This window comes from Vulpes lagopus, chromosome X, assembly GCF_018345385.1.
Source record: "Vulpes lagopus strain Blue_001 chromosome X, ASM1834538v1, whole genome shotgun sequence".
NCBI lineage: Eukaryota > Metazoa > Chordata > Mammalia > Carnivora > Canidae > Vulpes > Vulpes lagopus.
The window spans coordinates 100,756,324-100,776,715 of record NC_054848.1 but is presented as its reverse complement, the minus strand read 5'-3'; the positions used below and the strand labels follow the sequence as shown (position 1 = coordinate 100,776,715).

At 46.5% G+C, this 20,392-nt stretch overlaps 1 protein-coding gene across 6 annotated transcripts in view; it reads right to left on the bottom strand.

The window, feature by feature from the left end:
• Positions 1–1,422: 1,422 nt before the first annotated feature.
• The window catches only part of OCRL (OCRL inositol polyphosphate-5-phosphatase), a 68,713-nt gene continuing 49,743 nt past the window's right edge, over positions 1,423–20,392 (bottom strand). For 5 of the 6 annotated variants that reach the window (XM_041741360.1, XM_041741364.1, XM_041741363.1 and 2 more), the window contains 2 exons: positions 19,332–19,443; positions 16,695–19,151 (listed from right to left, as the gene is read on the bottom strand). In XM_041741360.1, coding sequence (XP_041597294.1) covers positions 19,030–19,151; positions 19,332–19,443 — 234 coding nt within the window. In that variant the 3' untranslated portion in view covers positions 16,695–19,029. Of the gene's footprint in view, positions 1,819–16,694; positions 19,152–19,331; positions 19,444–20,392 lie in introns of those variants that run through there. The other variant, XM_041741365.1, reaches the window with a different exon arrangement.

Sequence of the window (20,392 nt, the reverse complement as noted above, 5' to 3'; positions counted from 1 at the left end):
TGAGCATTTGCTTTCAGCTCAGGTTGTGATCTCAGGGTCTTGGTATTGAGTCCTGCATCGGGCTCCCCACAGGGAGTCTGCTTCTCCCTCTGCCTGTGTCTCTGCTTCTCTCTGTGTATCTCGCATGAAAAAAAAATAAATAAAAATCTTTAAAAAAAAGATTGGGGGGCCCACAAGGAGAGCAGAATGGCATTTCATTCCTGGTTGGACAACTGCTTGCGTGGCAGACTTGTGGCTCTTTCCTCAGGTCAGGTGGATGCCTCAGAAGGTAGTGAGGTTTGAGTTGTTTTACCTTATACTACCCAAGACGACTGGCCACTGGGTGAGGGGACCCTGGGAGCAAAGGCTTTTGGCAATACACTGGCAGCAAGTGTGTAGAAGTGTGGGCATGAGGGAAGGGGGCTTGCTTGGAAAAAGCAGTGGCTCAATAGCTTCTCCCACATCAGGGAACTCTGGAGTGGGGAGGCCCCCAGACCCCTCCCAAGTTGGGGATAGTGACTGAAGAAGAAAATCATGGTATGTGTGGACCCCGCTGAGTTAAGACTCCAATGAACCAGTTATGCAGCATGGAACGCTGTCCCCAAACACTTGCCATCCATCTGCCCTGCCTTCAAAGAGCTCCCATGGCCCTTGCCTCTTTGTGGCTCCTCTGGGGTCAGGCGGGCCTGGCAGCTGGATGGAGATCAAGGTCTCTGTTTTGAAGCTGTGCCCAGGGCTGGGGCACAGACTGTCAGGAGGTACTCACTGTCCAGCCCTGATCTGGCTGGGTGAGCCAGACCCTGCAGTGGGTGAGCACCTCCCTCAATTTTGCACCCTAGGCACCTCACCTGCTTCACCTTCATCCCAGTCCTGCTTGTAGCTGCCATGGGGCTTGGGCCAGGGCCCAGCGGTTTTCTGGGATTCACAGAACCTTTCAGGTCCACGAGGATAGTCTAGCCTTGGGTGCTGAGGATCTAGGGATCTGTGGCTAGCACGGCACCGTCCTTGACTGGGATGGACAGGCCCAGATCAGACAGGCTCTCCCATAGGGGAGAGGGGGCCACCAATGCCAGTGAGGCCGCTTTCTGTACCACTCCCCAACAAGCCAAACAAAACTAAGGTAATTCTGCCCCCTGGTGTCCCCTTCTGTCACTGCAGTCACTGCCACTGGTCCATCTAGGTTTCAGATTTAGTAGCATTTACGTTCATTCACTCACCATTTATTCATGCCCCACACGTTTACTAAATGCCCCACTCTGGGCTAAGCGCTGTGCCGTACACGGTGGCTACAAACATGAATAGTACAGAGACCCATCCTTGAAGGGTGCTGTAGTCTAGTGGGGCAGATAAACACACAAAGAGATCAATTTGATGCATTTAAATAAGGTCGTTTATTTTCTTAAAGGTCATTACGTAGCAAAAGAGGGACTTCTTGGCTTAGGTGAGGAAGGGGACATGTCGGGAAGAGCGTGGCAAGATGAGGTGGTGGTTGAGTTTGGTTGATTGACTTTGAGTTCTTTAGGAGGGAAAGGCCTTCTGGACAGAGATGGGTATATGTGCAGGCTTGGGGACACATGTAAGGCCTGTAGAATGTTTTGTTTGCTGCAGCCATAGTGTGCATCTGGAGAGACAGCAGGAGATGAACTTAAGAGATGGCTGGTGGTCAGGGCTTGGAGGGCCTTGCGTGCCATGTGGAGGGCTTTGACCTGATCCCTAGGTCATCAGGAATCCTTGAAAGGCTTTGAGCGGGGTAGTGACATTGTTAGATTTGAATTTTTGTGAGTTTCTTCTGGCCACTTTGTAGAGAATGAGTTGTAGAAGGGTAAGCCTGGGGAGGCTCTTGGGTGGGTTGCCAGATGTAGAAACAAAAGAAAACAAACAAACAAACAAAAAGAAAGAAAACAGGATGTCCACTGGATTAGCATTTCAGATAGACAAGTTTTACTATAAGTCTATCCCAAATATTGTATGAGATATACTAGAATTTATTCTTTGTGTATTCAAAATTCAAATTTAACTGGGCATCCCATATCTTATCTGGCCACCTTATCTTAGAGCCATCAAGGAGAGATGATGGGGGCTTGGACTAGGGTGGAGGTAGTGTGGTTGGATAGAAGTAGAAAAATTCAAGGGGTATTCAGGAGATAGAAATGGAAGAACTTGGAAATGACATGGATGAGAAAAAGCAAGAGGGAGGTGTCAAACATAACACAAAATCTCCTGTTTGGACTGCTTATTCTGTGTTGGGTCCTCTAACTGCACCTCACCCAGTTAACACATAACCTGAGGTCAAAGATCTTTCCTAAAACACCCCAGAGAACCTCTGAACCCAGGAGCCAGGACAGCCTCCAAACCCCTGTCCTCTCCTGCTCTGGCTGGCCTCATACCTGGCTCCTTTTGGTTCTACACCTGCTTGCTTCTGCATTTTGATCTTACCCCTTGCTCGGTCCAGCTAATTGGTCAGGGTCTGGTGCCTGGAATCAAGCTATGGCGCTTTAGGCCTCTGTTCTTTGCCTCACCTTTTGCAACAGCTAGCATGAGATGCCCAGGACAGGCCTCCATGACTGACTAGCACAGATCCTTCCTGGCAGGGAGGAAAATCCCCCAAATTCCCAGAACACCACAGGTTTCCCTAGGGGGTTTTTCACCTCCAGGAGGCTGGGGCTAGGAGGTGGCCTGGTTTCTCAGAGCTTTTGTGACCCAACAGTGCCGCCTAGTGGTCACACAGCACACTGCAGGCCACGGTGAGATGTGAGACTGGTGTGCAGACCACTGGAAGAGCTTTACATTCCTCTCTCTCCCCTGGCAGGGCACATGGGTCCTGCTTCTGCTGGTGGCTATCCATCCATGATACTCCTCAGCTCTTATGAATCTGAACAACACATCTGTGTGGTGGATCTGCTGGTAGAGAGGTGGCCCAAGATGGCATCCAAAGAACTAAACAACTAGGCCTTGAGGTCTCTGTTCTTGGTTGAACTCAGGAAGTTGGGCTCCAGGTTGAACTGGCTATAGTCTTCAAAATTCCCAGCCTTCCATATCTGGTAGATACATTCCTGATATCTATCTAAAAGTAGCTGTGTTTGAGGTCCATTCCACACCGGCTTGTGGACATTCCCACTCAGAAAACTAGAGTGGGTCTCATAACTGCGCTCCCCATGGTAGGCATGTTGCTAGCCAAACAGTGGACCTGGGCACTCTCCAGCATGCCATCACCTTCTCTAGGGTTACAGCCAGAGAGAACCTACCTAGTCAGAAAGAACCTACCAAGTGCCCCACCCTCTCTGCCCTCCACGCCAGAGCTTCTGAGTGTGTGGCCAGAGCCCACATTCTATGCCCTAATCTGGGGAGCTGAGAGACATCAGGCCTCAGATGATCCTGTGCTGTAGCATGAGGCTGGCCTGGAGTAATTGAAAATGTCTTCTAAGGACACTGGCTCAGGAAATATAGCTCCCTCCCTTGCCCTCTGACTCCAGGAACTTGCCATGAGGGTCTGCGGACACCCCAGGCTGTATCCTTGAGGCTGAGTTGATCACTGACCCACTCCTGGTGTCTCCTGCACCATCTGGCTAGAGATGGTGAGCCATCCCCAAGAAATGGCATTCCCTCCCAGCAGGGTTTAGCCATCAGCCTTTGTCATGGCTCCTGAGGGCCCTGGACTCTATTGTCCTGGGTCTATGACTTTAGAGAAATCTACAATTTATCATGTGTCTCATCTGTAAAATGGGAATAATAATAACACCTCAGGGTGGTCACCCAGGCTACATGAGTTAATATACATAAAGTGCTTCATTGTTTGTTTGTAAAGATTTTATTTGAGAGACAGAGAGAGCACACGAGTAGGGGGAGGGGCAGAGTAAGAGGGAGAAGCTGAGTTCCCACTGAGCAGGGAGCCTGATGCAGGGCTCGATCCCAGGACCCTGGAATCATGAGCTGAGCTGAAAGCAGACATTTAACTGACTGAGCCACCCAGGTGCCCCTAAAGTGTTTTGTTGTTTGTTGTGATTAATACTTCTCAGGGTCTGAGACTGAGCCCCTGCAAGGATATTGATGTGGCTTGGGTACAAAGTGCCTCAACTTTCTCCCTTTCCTTTCCCCTTTGAGTCTCCGGTTGTCGACTTGAAACAGGAATTGCTTCATCTTTTGCACGGGCTATGGCTCTTCCAGAATGAGGACCTCTGGAGGTTCTGTGGATCAGGGTAGGTTGGGCAGTTGGGGAGACCAATCATCATGGTCATTAAGTTGTGCAGCACTCCAGCAATCTTTTGGTAACTAATGAACAAGAATTTGCCTGACTTCCTGGGCTGAAGGGCTATGGTCTACTTAGGACAACAAGATATGCTCCTGAAGCCAAACTTTACATGAGCCACTGGCCTTCTCCATCCTAGACTGTCTGCTTTAGCCCTACTTCCTGGCTGTCTCTGAGACATACACATTTGAGAAGCACAGGTGGGTGTTTTCTGTCCAGCCAATGGCTCCACCTGCTGCAGACCAGCTCCGTAATACCCAAATTCCTTGCAGTCTCTGAGTTGCAAGGTGTGCAACCCGACCATCCTGCCAGTGGCCTCCTTGGGCAGGGGAGGAATTTCTCAGTCCCTGATTAAGGGGCATTTGCCTTGTTTAAATGCAGCGGTTTAGCGCCACCTGCAGCCCAGGGCGTGATCCTAGAGACCCTAGATCAAGTCCCACGTCAGGCTCTCTGCATGGAGCCTGCTTCTCCCTCTGCCTGTGTCTCTGCCTCTCATTCTCTCTCCGTGTTTCTATGAATAAATAAATAAAATCTTTAAAAAAAATAAAGCTGCTCAGGGCACCTGGGTGGCTCAGTGGTTGAGCATCTGCCTTAAGCTCAGGGCGTGATCTCAGTCCTGGGATTAAGTCCTGCATCAGGCTCCCCACAGGGAGCCTGCTTCTCCCTCTGCCTATGTCTCTATTTCTCTGTGTCTCTCATGAATAAATAAAATCTTTTTTAAAAAAGAGGAAAAAATAAAGCTGTTCGTGTGTGTGTGTGTGTGTGTGTGTGACATGCTTCCCGGGAACATTATTTCACTTTGGGGGTACTTAAGGGATTTTTCTGGGTATATTCAATTTTTGCCTGAAGTAATTGTAGTGTATCCTGAATGGGATGTGATGCCACTGTAAATGTGTCTGAAGTAGAAGGCAGTAGAGAGGGACACTGCTTCAGTTTTGGGATTCACTAGTGGCTAGGTGGCAACAGAAGACAGAAGAGTGAGTGGGGTTTATGGAGCAAGAATATAGAGTATGAAGAGAAGTGGCCCAAGCCAGAGGCCTAGGGGCTAGGATGTGCTGTCATTTAGCGATAGGACCAGGGAAGAAGATGAGCCTGAGACAGAATGGTGGGTGAAGTGGGAGAGAAAGCAGGAGGAGTCTGGGCCCTGGCAGCCTAGTGGAGGGGGTGTTCCAGAAATGGTGAAGTGCTGAGAAGTTACAGAAGGTGAGGGCTAAGAAATGCCCTTTGGCTTTGGAAACAGGGAGGTTGCCAGTGAATGTGACAAAGTGGGGACAGTAACTGGAGACAACTCTTTTGAGAAGTATGGTTGTTGGAGACAGATTGGTAGAGCAGGAAGGCTTCTCTCAGTCAGCCATCACCCCTTCAGACCAGGGCATACAGTCCTGGGGGCGAGCAAAGCAATTCCACCATTTTCTGCCATCATCCCAGTTTTCCTAGAACCTTGTCCCCAAGAGCCTAGTTTTCAAGGGCTACCATAACAAAGTCCCACAGACTGGGTGACTTCAGCAACAGACAGTTATTCTCTCACAGTTCTAGAAACCAGAAGTTCAAGATCAAGGTTGGGGGATCCCTGGGTGGCGCAGCGGTTTGGCGCCTGCCTTTGGCCCAGGCGTGATCCTGGAGACCCAGGATTGAATCCCATGTCGGGCTCCCGGTGCATGGAGCCTGCTTCTCCCTCTGCCTGTGTCTCTGCCTCTCTCTCTCTCTCTGTGACTATCATAAATATATATATATAAAAAAAAGATCAAGGTTGGCAGGGTTGGTGCTTCCTTAGGGTTGCAAGGGAGACTCTGTTCCAGGCCTCTCCCTTGGCTTCTAGTCATTTGCTGGAAGTCTTTGGTGTTCCTTGACTTGTAGATGCATCACCCAGATCTCTACCTTGGTCTTCACATGAGCTTCCCCCTGAGTATGTGCGTCTCTGTCGAAATTCCCCCCCACCCTTTTTAAGGTTTTATTTATTTATTCATGAGACACACACACACACACACACACACACACACAGAAGCAGAGACAAAGGCAGAGGGAGAAGCAGGCGCCACGCATGGACTCGATCCCGGGTCTCCAGAATCAGGCCCTGGGCCGAAGGCAGTGCTAACTGCTGAGCCACTTGGGCTGCCCCGAAATTTCCCCTTTCTATGAGGCCATTAGTCATACAGGATTAGGGCACACCCTACTCCAAAATAACCTCATTTTACCCCACTAATTGCATCTGCAATGATGTTATTTCCAAATAAGGTCACAACTACAGGTACTGGAGGTTAGGACCCTAACATATTTTTGGGGGGGTGGGGGGGGGAATCCCTGGGTGGTTCAGCAGTTTGGCCCCTGCCTTCGGCCCAGGGAGTGACCCTGGAGTCCCGGGATCCAGTCCTGCATCCCGCATCCCACATCCTGCTCCCTGCATGGAGTCTGCTTCTCCCTCTGCCTGTGTCTCTGCCTCTCTCTGTGTGTGTTTCTCATGAAAAAATAAATAAAATCTTTAATAATAATAATAATAATTTTTTGGGGGTGAGCACAATTCAACTTATAAGAAGCCTTTTGGTCTCTTTTCTTTCCACTTCCTCTCCAGTTGTCTGGCCAGGGATTATTCTGTTCTTTCTCATTCACACCAGTGCCTCCCCCTCCTCTAGCTGCCTCATCACTTCCATCCCTCCTTCCCTGCTTACCCTTCTCCGGGGAAGATCTAACTCATCAACTTTTTGCAGCAAGATGACCTCCCACCTTTGTTGAAACTTTCCAAATAACCTGCAACATTTGAGGGATGGTGAAGGAAGCAAGAGAGGAAAATGGTTTTTAATTCTGCCTGTTTTCACTGAGAACGGGCTGAAAGTTCCACGGCCTTTAGATAATTTCAAAAAAATGGTTTTTGTTTTTGCTGACTTTTTAGGCCGTAAGTAAGAGATTGTAAGGGGAACAGTCCATAAACTTCCTCAAAATAGAAATAAATCACGAAACCAGAAAACTGCAGCTTTAAATACGTTTTGCAACTGGGAACTCTCCTCTGCCACCTACTGGCCACAGCTACAATCAATAAATGACCCTTGCTCTTTCCAACAAGGGTCACCACTGGAGGTAGAGGAGTGGCCCATGGTCACCAAATGGCCCTTGCAAGTGTGCTTTGTGTCGGGTTGTGGCTTGGAGCATCATGCCCCAGAGAGCTGCGAGGCTGGCGGGAGAGCCCCAAGGCTGCCGGGGGTGTGCTGCTCTGCCTGCAGAAGCCAGAGAGGAGAAGTTTGCAGACGCTAGGGACAGAGCCGGCCTGGGATGTGACGGAGTGGTGTGGGGTGGGCCGGGCTCCATGCCCGAGAGGCCCTCTCCAGCCGCCTACAAGCCTGAGCAGGACACTGTGTCTGTTCATTCCAACACACAGACGTTTCTTTCTTTTATGAAATAATGTTTTCTTTAATCTTTTTCTGATATAAAAAGTAGTGCATGCTCATTGTAAAATATTTAGAGAAGCAGGCAAATATGAATGTAAAAAAAACAATTTAGGTTGGCATCAGAGGGTGGCTTGGGGGCTTTACCTTAACCCCCAGCAGCACCCCCAAAGACACTCCAAATATATATGCAATTTAAGGAAAAACTCTGCTTGCTATGCAAATACAGCTTGCAGTTTCAAGACAAAGTCTCTAGCCTCCTTCTGAATGGCTTCTAAACTTTCCTTTACAGACATTCTGGAGCCAGGGCTGCCCACAATGGTGGCTCACAGGGGTGACTGCTATTTACATAATGCAGCATCGACTTCCACTATTTTTGTGTCTGTTATCTTTTAAATTTTTTACCTTTTTATTGAGATATAACTGATATATAACATTATATTAGTTTCAGGTGTACAACATAATTCAGCATTTGTATATATTATGAAATAATTACAGTGAGTGTAGTTAACCTCCATCACCAGAGAGTTACACATTTTTTTCTTGTGAGGGGAAACTTTTAAGATCTACTCTCTTAGTGAGGCAAACCATAAAAGACTCTTAATGATACAGAACAAACTGAAGGTTGTCAGAGGGGAGGTGGGTTCGGGAATGGGCTAGATGGGTGATGGGTATTAAGGAGGGCACTCGTTGTGATGAGCACTAGCTGTTATATATGTGATGAATCCCCAAATTCCACTGTTGAAACCAACATTACACTATATTGTTAACTAATTTGAATTTAAATAAAAACTTGGGGAAAAAATCTACTCTCTAAATAAATTTTTTAAAAAGGGGGGGGGAATCCCTGGGTGGCGCAGCAGTTTGGCGCCTGCCTTTGGCCCAGGGCGCGATCCTGGAGACCCAGGATGGAGTCCCACATCGGGCTCCCGGTGCATGGAGCCTGCTTCTCCCTCTGTGTCTCTGACTCTCTCTCTCTCTCTCTCTCTCTCTCTCTCTCTCTCTCTCTCTCTGTGTGTGTGTGTGTGACTATCATAAAAAAATCTACTCTCTTAGCAGTTTTCAAATATATTATACAGTATTATTGATTATATTCACCATGATATATATATTGCATGTTTATCTTTATGTATTGTCTTTATATCTGACTTCTTAAATTAGGGACATTTGGTACAGACCGACTTAGAAGCCTGCTTTTTTTTGCTCAATGTTACCTCAGCATTTTCCCTGTCACCATTCCTCAGCAACACTATTTGTAAAGGCTGCATGATTTTTTATCCATAAAATATATAATGTATTTACCCATCTTCTGGTCCTGAAGGGTATATAGATTGTTGCCAGGTTTTTGCTCTAATGAATAATGCTAGGATGAACTTCTGTGGACTTACCCTTTTTGCTCCTCTAGGGTCATCTCCTAGAAGCAAAATTGCTACTATGAGTGTTTCTAGGCTCTTGATACATATGACCATATTGCTTCTAGAAAGGTGACACTCATTTACCCTTCAACAAGCAGCAGACACACGTTTTCCCTTGCCTCTACAAACACTGAAGTTGTGGATGACACAAATTACTGGGTGCCAGACTGTAGGCTAGGTGCTGGGAATACCATAGTAAAGGAAATAAACCATGGCCTCTGCCTCCACGGTTCCTGACCCAGTGGGAGAACGGCCTGATCTAATAATGAATGTGTAAGTACACACTGTGATGATGCTCTGGGGGACAGCGTAGCATGGGAGGAATTGGCTCTGTGGTGAGAGGAAGCTGAGAGCAGTCAAGGAACAAGTCCCGTGTAGCTGAAGCAGAAAGAGTGGAGGTGGCAGGATGTGGGAGGAGGGTTGAGTCAATGGCACTCAGATCTACTGGGCCTTATGAGTCCCAGTTCTGGGAAGCCACTAAATGGCTTTAAACAGAGGGGTGATGTGATTCAATTTGCCCTTTGAGAATCACTTTTTTAAAAAAATTGTGGACACCTGGGTAGCTCAGCGGTTGAGCGTCTGCCTTTGGCTCAGGGTGTGATCCCAGGGTCGGGGATCATGTCCCATATCTGGGATCGAGTCCCGCATCTGGCTCCCCACAGGGAGCCTGCTTCTCCCTCTGCTTATCTCTCTGCCTATCTCTCTCTTTGTGTCTCTCGTGAATAAATAAATAAAATCTTTAAAAAAACCATTTTAATTCTTAAAATTGTGGTAAAAAGGTAACAAAATGTACCACTATAGCCATTTTTAAGTGTATGATTCAGTAGTGTGAAATATATCCATATTGTTGTGCAACAGATCCCCAAAATGTTTCCATCTTACAAAACTGAAACTCTATACCCATTAAACAACACTTCCCATTTCTCCCTCCCCCCAGCCCCTGGTAACTACCATCTACTTGCTGTCTATGAATCTGACAATGCTAGGCACCTCATGTAAGTGGGATCATACAGTACTTGTCTTTTTGTGATTGGCTTATTTCACTGAGGATAATGTCCTCAAGGCTCTTCTGTGCTATAACATGTGTCAGAATTTCCTTCATTTTTAAGGCTGAGTGATACACCACTGCATGCAAATACCACATTTTGTTTCTCCATTCAATTGTCAACGGACACTTGGGCTGCGTCCACATTTTAGTTATTGTGAATAACGCTGCTAAAAGTGGGTGTGCAGATATCTGTTCGAGTCCCTGTTTTCGATTCTTTTGGGTCCTATATCCAGAAGTGTGATTGTTGGATCATACGGTAGTTCTATTTTTAATTTTTTTGAGGAACCTTGAGCATTTGCTTTTAAAAAGCAAATTCAGCAAGGCCGATTTTGTTGGCTACAAAACAATAGAAAATAGTATTGGATGGCTGTGAAAAGCTATTAACTTCTTGGATGCCATTAATATAATTTACTAAGTACATACACACACAAGTGAACTCCTCTAAATAGAGCTCAGTGTGAATAATTAAATGTATTCACATTTCAGAAATACCTATTTTATACAGGCTTGTGTCTTTAAGTGCTTTGAAGGACAATCTTTATTTATTAACCAAATATTGTTGAGTACCTACTCTGTCTGAGGTATTATGGGAAAATCCAAAATATGCCCAGCTTGGTTCCCACTCTCATGATGCTTCTAGAAGCATCAATTTGTACCACTACTTGTAGGTTTTAAGAGTACAGAGGAAGCAGGAAGTGTCAAAATAGTGGTACAAAGGGAAGGTTCTAAGAGTTCAGAGGAAGTGGGAGTTGTGGGAAAAGACTTCCTGGAGGAGGTAACATTTGGTTTTGATAGGGTTGGGGCAGGTGGAGTGGTAGGGGCCAGGGAGTTCCAAGTGGCTGATGCAGACTGAGCCCAAGTGGAGTGTACGTGAGTTTAGGGAAGGTAAGGGCATGAAAAGGTCAAGAGTGGGAGTTTTGGCCAGAGAGGCGGGCAGAAGACTCTAAGGAGAGCTCTACTATGAGGCTGAACTATCTTACCAGAACTTCTGTGGTAAGTGGAGGCTCAGGACTCTGAGGGGTTTTGATTAGGGGGATGACATCAAAGCTGTGCACTGAGAGGATTAGCCTGGCAGTGACGTGAATAGAATACACTGAAAGGGAGCTGAAAAATTAGTTGGAAAGGGATTAAACAGAATATGCCAGGCCTGAGGTAATGAGGGTTTGAATTTGGTGGTAGGGCGTGGGCAGTGGGCAGTGGAAAGGAGGGGCCAGATAGACGAGACCATGAATGACCTGAATTTGGCCCCCTTTCCGAGAATGTCCCATCACATCTTTTCTGCCCTCCTCTCCCTCTTCCTTCCTTCCCTTTCTTTTCCCCCTCTCTCCTTTTCCTTCCCTCTTTTCTTCCTCCTTCTTTATAAAAAATATTATGTATGCCTTATGATGATCAGTGTTACTTATTTTTATTTCCTTCAGAACCTTGCATAGTGGCCTACACTTAGCAGGTACTCCATAAATATTTGTTCAACTGCAATTGGTGACTGATTAGAGGTGGGGCAGGGACCAAAAATAAGCAAAGGTCAACCAATCAAGCCTGGCTGATGGGAGAGAGGAAGATGCCAAGAGAAGCTGGTGAGGGTTAATGTTAGGTTAACTAGAGCTTCTGGCAGGTTATCTAGTTAACCTGAAATCTTGGGGTGTAGCCTAAAGAGAGAGTCCAAGGAGCACTCCCATTTTTATCCCCACTCCAACTTGGGAGATGTTGGCTATATGAAAGAGCACAAATTTTGGTCTGGGGTTATGGTGTAGTTGGCCACTAACCGAGTACCGAGTTAAGTAGTCTCTCTGAGCCTGTTTTATACACCTATGAAAGGGGGATGAAAGTAGTACTTAATAAAGTGGTTGTCAAGGCTGAAAGTGAGGTTCAATACATTAGTACAGAGTCTGGGGTAAATGATAGCTGTAGGTGTTAGTGACTATTACTAAGATTAGGAGAAGCATAAATCATGTCATTCCCAAGTAAAGTCATCCACAGCTTCTTGTTGCATGTGGCATAAAAGGCAGCCTCCTTCCCCGGGTTCCACAGGCCTGGCTGGTCTCTTGTCCAGCAGCCCTACCCCTGCCCCCTGGGTTCTGCCTGGCTGTCCCCTAAACCAGCAAGCTGCTTTGGTGCCTTAAGGTCTTTGCATTTGCACTTTCCTTTGCTTGGAATGTTTTTTGCCTGGACACCTGGGTGGCTCAGCGGTTGAGCATCTGCCTTTGACTCAGGGAGTGATCCTGGAGTTCCAGGATCGAGTCCCACATCGGGCTTCCTGCATGGAGCCTGCTTCTCTCTCTGCCTATGTCTCTGCCTCTCTTTCTCTCTGTGTCTCTCGTGAGTAAATAAATAGAATCCTTTTTTTTTTTTTTTTTTTTTTTTAAGGAATGTTCTTTGCCAGATCTGGTATAGCTGGCTTTTCAGGGGGAAGGCAGGGGCATATATACTGTATGATCATCATTCAAATCAAGATATGGGAAATTCTGGCCTCCTGAAATTTAGGTCTCAGCAAACATCACCTCCTCAAAGCAACCTTCCCCTGACCGAGTCTGCTTGCTGGGCACATTGCCCTACTTTATTCTCTCCAGACTGTTTGTCATTCTCTCTAGTTACCCTGTGCACTATTTCTGTCTGCTTATCCCATCCCACCCCACCCTCCTAGTGAAAGCACTGTGGCACCTCTATCATCAGCACCGTGAACAGCGCCTGTCACACAGGAGGCCTCGATAAACACCAATTGAGTGAATGGCTGATATTGAAGATGCAATGTGGGGTGGTGGCAGTGAAGAGTGATGGGAGCAAGTCCACTGAGGGTGGGAAGAAATGGGCTCAAAGCACAGTGGAAGCACTTACCTTAGCCTAGGTAAGAAGGAAGACCACTTATTTCTGACACAAGCAGGAAGGAGAGAGGGATGAGGTAAAGCTGTGACATTTTGATTTGTAGAGCAGGGCTTTGAGGACTGCTCCTTCTACCGATTTGAGATTTCCACAAAGTAAAGTGTGTGGCCACCTCCTAAGAGCCAAAGGGCTGAGATAGAGAGGCCTGGGCCTGAGGCCAGTGGAAGGTTTTGGAATAATTATACTCGCTGCCATTTCTTTAGCACTTACACACCAGGCACTGTTCCCAGCCCTTGAAACGTACTAGCTGAAACCATCTCATGACGATCCCATGAGGAAAGGTACTATTATTACTTCCATTTTAAGATGTGGTAACTGCGGCTCCTGGGTGGCTCAGTTGGTTGAGCGTCCGACTCTTTATTATTCTTTTAAAAGATTTTATTTATTTATTCATGAGAGATACAGAGTAAGAGGCAGAAACACAGGCAGAGGAAGAAGCAGGCTCCATGCAGGAGCCCGACATGGGACTCGATCCTGGGATAACGCCCTGAGCTGAAGGCAGACGCTCAACCACTGAGCCACCCAGGCGCCCCTGTCCGACTCTTTATTTCGGCTCAGTTCATGATCTCAGGGTTGTGAGATGGAGCCCTGAGTTGGGCTCTGTGCTCAGAGTCTGCTTGGGATTTTCTCTCTCCCTCTCTCTTTGCCCCTCCCCCTGCTCTCTGTCTCTCAAATAAATAAATAAGATGTAGTAACTGAGGCCTAGAGAGGTCAATTAACTTTTGTCCAAGGCTAGACATCGAGAAGTGGCAGAGCTGGGATTTGAACTCAGGCAATCTTGCTGTTGGAGCCTATGCAAAGAAGCACAGCAATTTCTTGCCTCTCAATCCCTGAGGTGCAAGTCTATGAAGGGTAAGAGAAGAAGAAGAGGACTGTGGAATGAATGATATATGCAGCCCTAGGAGCAGTCAGCCAGTCACCAGGCTATGCCAGGAAGCCCAGGAATGGGAGCAAAAAAAAAATGAGATGGAGGTGCCAAAGGTGGTGGTGACTTTGTTAGGCATGGCAAAGATGGAAGCTGAGCTATTCCAAGTGCACGAGAGAGGTGGTTTCTGGGTAGAGGAAAACAGCATGTGCAAAGGTCCTGAGGTGGGGAAGAGCTTAGCTAATTGGAAGGAGTGAAAGGACAGTGTCAGAGTACAGTGGTGGAGGCAGGCAAGCATTACTGGTAAGCATTCAAACATTCTAAGGTAGGATGTGTAGGCACTGGTATTTTTTTTAAACCTTACGTCATGTGGCCAGGGTTAAGAACCACTGATTTATTTATTTATTTTTTTAAAAAAATTTTTATTTACTTAAGATAGTCACAGAGAGAGAGAGAGGCAGAGACACAGGCAGAGGGAGAAGCAGGCTCCATGCACCGGGAGCCCGATGTGGGATTCAATCCCGGGTCTCCAGGATCGCGCCCTGGGCCAAAGGCAAGCGCCAAACCGCTGCGCCACCCAGGGATCCCAGAACCACTGATTTAGACCAGTTTCCAGGTGATACTCACTTGGGGACTGCACTTTGAGAAACATGCCCTAGATGATTCTGAGTAGCCAGGGTTGAAAACCACCCATCTAAATTGAAGACAGGCTATAGAATGGCAGAAAAACTACCACTTCAAAGTGTGACTGAAAGAAAAAGCAAACCCCTCTTCTCCACCTGGGGAGCTAGGGGATGGGAGGAGCTTCCACAGGACAGATGAAAGAGAAGGTAAGTAGCATCAGCTGGGTAAGAACCAATTCAGGTAGGAGCAGCTAAGGTGGAAACTAGTGGGCAGTGGATTTATCTAGAAGGCAGAGAGAGGAAAGAAGGGCTAGGAACCAGGCACAGCAGCACAGGAAAGAGCAAAAGGAGCCTGCTGGTGGGGATGGGCAGAAGAAAGGTGGGTGTGGTTCCTGGGGCTCAACAACAGCCAGGTGTTACATGCTGGTGATGGCATCTCATTATTCATCCTTCAATTTACACCTCACCCCTACTCCCCAAACACAGAAGTGCAGCAGAAGGGCAAAACAGAGAAGTGCAGAAGGCGGCATGGTGGGGAGTCTGTGCTGGGGGAAAGGATGGCAGTGGAGTAAGCTGAGCATGGGGTCTGATGGTGTCTAGTTAACAAGGTTAACATCAAATGAAAGCCAGAAAGCCTCTGGCAGTGCAGGAGAGTCCATGAAATATAGGGAAGAGCTAAGGGGCACAGGGCATAGGTTAACATCTACATAGCAGCCACTACGTGCCAGGTACTGTGCCTGCCACTTCGTTTCTTTCTCATTTAGTAATGCAGGGCTTGCTAGGCCATGGGAAGTGTGGAGTTCCTTCTAAAGGCACTGGGAAGTCACTGGGGAGTTTTTAAGAGGGAAGTGAGATGTAGTTATGTCATCCAAGTGCAGTACTATGCCCGTTCAATTTTATAGGCCAGGAAACTACAGGGTAGCCAGTGCGGGGTCACACACGAGGAAGTGGCGGAATCCAGACTGAAGATCAGGCCTCTCTGAGATGAATGGTGGCAAAATGTTAACAGGTGGTGAGTTAAGGGTACCGGGTATTCACTTTACCCTTGTGACTTTTCTACATGTTTGAAAGATTTTGAAACAAAAAGTTGGAAAAAAGAACTAGGTATAACACCAAAGTTTAGACTTGATTTTTCCACTCTGCCATGCTATGTCGCTGACCTAGGTGACCTTGAATCCTTCACTGCCCCTTGAGCCTGACTGCCCATAGGAACAATGAGATTGGATTAGATCATCACTAAGGTTGTCTCCCTAACTCTTGATAATCCCACTTGGGCAGTGCATAGCTTTTAATTATTAGGCTACACCAAGAGCCAGGGCTTCCACTTGCCCTGCGGTCTGGAAGACCCTAATGGTTGTCCTGTAGCAGCAGCCAGGGAGGCATTTGTAACCTCTGGAAAGGTAATCACTGGGACTGCTCTGCTACACTGCCTGTTCTGTGTAAAAACTGCTGGGTATCAGTCTCCATCCGCTGGGGGGAATCTCTCTCACAAGGAAACACCTTCTTCTGCCAAGGCTTCGGGTGGGGCTAAAAAAACTGTTCATGACAACACTGAATCAGCACATTCATCAGGGCCAAGCTCATAGTTAGGCGGAACTGGAAGAGGGCCCTGGTTGCAAAGAAAGCTCTAGCTCAGGCCTCTTCGGCCTCAAAGGGAATTAAACCAAAATGGAGACCGGCAGCAGAATAAAAGGCACCATGCTCAAATTAGGGGTTTCCTCTTAAAACACTAGAGTTCAAATTAGAGCCCTCCAAAAGTACTGAATTTATGGACTTCATCCCCCCAAGAGGTAGTAAAGGTTCAAAACTGGCTTTCAAAAGTTGTCAAATGAATCCTGTGGAAACAGGCTCTTTGTAGGGGCATGTCTAAACTGCTAAGGCTACACTGGCAAGAACACTCAAGATGTGTATGTTGGGGTTTGTCAGATTTCTGGGGGTGGGATGATCATGGATCTGACCCAGTGTGACATTTGCATGCATAAAGAATCAACATCTCTTTTCCTAACAGTGTTATTTTGTTGCCTGGATCCCCAGGGTTACAGTAAGAATCCTGGGCTGGCCTCTGGAAGCACTGTGACTTCTTTCTGAGCCTCTGGAAATATGTGGCTTCTTCTCCCCTCCAAGGGCAAATATACTGAGAATTCTTATATTTTATTGTTAAGACAGGAAATGACAGTATAGTTTTATCTGTGAGGACTACAGTCAAGGGGGACTCAGTGACATAAGCCTCCCCCCTCAGTTCTTCCTTACCAAGATCACACTTATTTTTCACACAACATATATTTATTCAGAAAAAATTGCAATAAATTATAATAAAAAAGATGACACAAAATACAGAATCCCACTAGCAGCTTTGCTTAGTGACCAAGACATTTCTGGGAAATATAACAATTACAGAATAAGAATCAGAAAACAGTGAAAGGGAAACTAATGCAATATCACCACATGGATTCAAACCATTTCTTCCCTAAAACAATATCGATGCAGAGTTCTTCTCTATCAGATGGATCTGAACTCCTTACTTCAGAGAAGCTATGAAATAAATAGCACATTAGAGTTACTCAGGAATTGGAGGTTGGCGTGCTGGAGTAGGCACAGTGGGGGAGCAGACTTCTTACATCTACTCTATTTCTATCTCCCCTACCTAGAGATTGTCTCAAACCCTTAATGCTGTGTACATCCCAGGACCAGAGCTGGAAAAATGTAGAGGCAGTAAACAAATTTAATGCATTTGCTTTATGAACAAAGAGCTAGGATGCTGCATACAATCCCTACTAACCCTATCCTTGACAACCCAAAGGTCCCAGGTTGCAACATACTACACAATGTGCCAGGGACAGGCATCTCCCTGTCTCTGTGTCATGACCTTGCCCCTGCTTCTATAATCTGCCTCTTCTATGGTCGATTTCTGGCCTAGTGGAGATGGCAAAAGCAGTCTTCTCATAATCTTCCATTAATGAAGTTCTGATCTAGCAGATCTGCAACTATTTGGCACTAAGATCTAGACTCTTCGTTCTAGAACTCCCAATCAGGAAAGGGTTTAACCAGTATATCACAGGATACATACCTTTTCTTCCCCCACAGAACTCAACTTACGAGAGGTAGGGGGAACCGAAGAACCATTCAGCAGTTGTGTTTCCCCTGGCTCTCTCCTTCAATGTTCTAGAAGAGTCAGGAGTCAATACCCAAGACCAGACACAGAGTCCATATGTTAGGCTCCTTGGATTTAATGTTAACAGTCAAGAATGAGTTGACTCAGTGTGGTTTTAATGAAAGAAACCCAGGAAGAAGCCAACTGCATTAGGCAGTTTTGCAGTCAACGGCTGGTGGCTGGTTTGCCGACCAACACAGAATGATTTGAAAAAAAGAATGCTGCCCCACAGAGCTTGAGTAAATGAAAAGCTCAGAGGGTTGTCTTGGGTGGGAGAGAAAGGAGCTTCGTTGGTCCCACTGCCCAGTCTCTTTTATATAACACTGGGTAAGGTGACTAGGAGCCAAGGGGAGCTGGTCATAGAGTCCAGAGCCAGCCCTGATGAGGGAGGGGGCAGCATCTGCCCCCTGGTATTTCAGGAGACCAGAGAGGGTGTTCTAAGGATTATCCACAATACCCTGCTGGGGGAAGAAGCAGTATCACCAGAAAGGCCCAACTGGGGTCCAGACTGCCTTTTTTATTGTGATGGAGGTGGATTTTGCTCTGGAGGTGGATTTCTAAGTGGGGAATGGATCCTCCAGACAACCAGTATTAGTTCTCATGTGAAATTTGAATAAGAACAGAAAGGGATGGTAGAAAGCAAGACCTGTCAAACATGAATGTTCTCACTTTTAAAATGCTCAAAGTGCTTCCACTCTGATCATGATTCTCTCACATCAATGGGATGTCATATCTAGTAATCTCTAAAGTTCTGCTAGTAAACATGGTCTGAGACGAGAATACGGTTCCACCCAGTGCAGATCCGTGAAAAGGCCAATGTTACAGAGACATACAGATGCCACTGTAGTAGAAATGCACAAATGCATGTCACAACCACATGAAGATGGTAAACTCACTGTTGGGGACATCCGAATAGTTACTAGCTTCACTCAGACTTCCTTCGACGTAATAGAGTTAGTCGAGTAGAGTGCAAAGGGGTGATATGGGAGGGGGTCAGGCAAAAGTGCTTTAGACGAAGGACTACAGACAAGTCTGAGCTACAGCACGTAGTGCATGTAGGCCTAGAATAGGAACATCTCAGAATCTAGGCCTAGGGTGCTAAGGACAATCATGACAGCTGGGGAGGAGGGCAACAAACACATCCCCAGATAAAGGAGTGTAAATACAGATCTCTTTGCCTTATAAAGAGAGAACACAAAACCACCAAAATATGGTACCTTTGGCTTGGCAATATAAGTCTAAAAGTATTTTGCTGTGTAGGATATGGTAAGGGAGGGATTAGGAAACTCTCTTCCTCTTGCACTAGAAATAACCTTTTCATGCCGAAAGCCTCAAAATTCTGCAACTGACCCTTCCTGTGGCATGACTTTTCATTTCATTCTGAAATACTTAGTGCCCAAGATTTTCCACCTCTAGAATCTCGGAGAGTAGTAAGAGGAAAAGGCTTATTAGTCTTCATCACTCTCAAGAAACCCCAGAAGAAACTGGATAGCACGCTGACGGTCACTTGGAGTCTGTCTTGCCATAAGGTTGGGTGGAGGCCTTAGGAGAAGACTAGTGAAGAGAGTAGCTAGAGGGTGAGAAAAAGGAAAGGGGAAAACCCTTTGTCAGACACAATCTATGCAAAACTTCAGGAATGGGAACTGGGGGACCACTGGATGAGGGCAGTGAGCCGTGCGCCTGGACAGGAAGGCTGTCCCAACCAGCCCACCCTCCTGCTCATGCTGTCGTTTTTATGAAGTACTCTTACCGATCATGTTTTCGCTGACATTGTTGTACTTAGAGAATTTTAAGAGTTCTCGAAGGAATGCCATCAAGTAATGGAAAACATTTTTATGGCATCTTGGAAGCTGGGAAATCACCTGTTTTTAAGAAAAGGGGGGTGGGCAGTAAGGAGAACAAGTGAAAGAAGGGAGTAAGAAGAGCTCACAGCTGCCACAGTACTTTATAATTCAACCCATACAGGATCCCATTTATCTGTCATGACTCTCTTTTATTTCCTCATGCCAAATGGTAACTTCCAAGTCAGAATGGTCATACTGTTTGGCCCCTGTCCACTCAAAGACCAGGCCATATTCACATGTGTGATGTGGTCATCACACATTCACACAAACACATCCCACCTTACAAGCAGGTTAGTATTAATCTGGTCTTTTTCAATCTCCTCAGACAGGTAGCCATGGCATCTGCCAAGCTCAATGGTTTTCTCTGCAATGTCATTTAACATAGATAGGAGCTCCTCCCAATACTCACTAGTCTGACTGAGAGGTATTCTCAGCTACTGTGCATCAAAATTATTTCATAATTAAAAACAAACACGGGGACACCTGGGTAGCTCAGCGGTTGAGCGTCTGCCTTCAGCTCAGGGTGTGATCATGGGGTCCCAGGATCGAGTCCCACATCGGGCTCCCTGCATGGAGCCTGCTTCTCCCTGCCCCTCTTTCTCTGTATCTCTCATGAATAAATAAATAAAAATCTTTAAAAATTAAAAAAATAAAAGAAAAACACCAAGGATGCCTGGGTGGCTTAATTGTTGAGCATCTGCTTTTGGCTCAGGTCTATTCCTGAGATCTAGTCCTAGTTAGGGTTAGGTCTAGTCCTGGGATCGAGTCTCTACCTATATCTCTGCCTCTCTCTGTGTCTCTCATGAATAAATAAATTTTTAAAATCTTAAAAAAAAAAACACCAAGAAGGGACACCTGGCTGGCTCAGTCAGTGGAGTGTGTGACTCCTGATCTCAGGGTTGTGGGTTCGAGCCCCACATTGGGTGTAGATTACGTAGAAACAAAATCTTTAAAAAACATCCAGGGG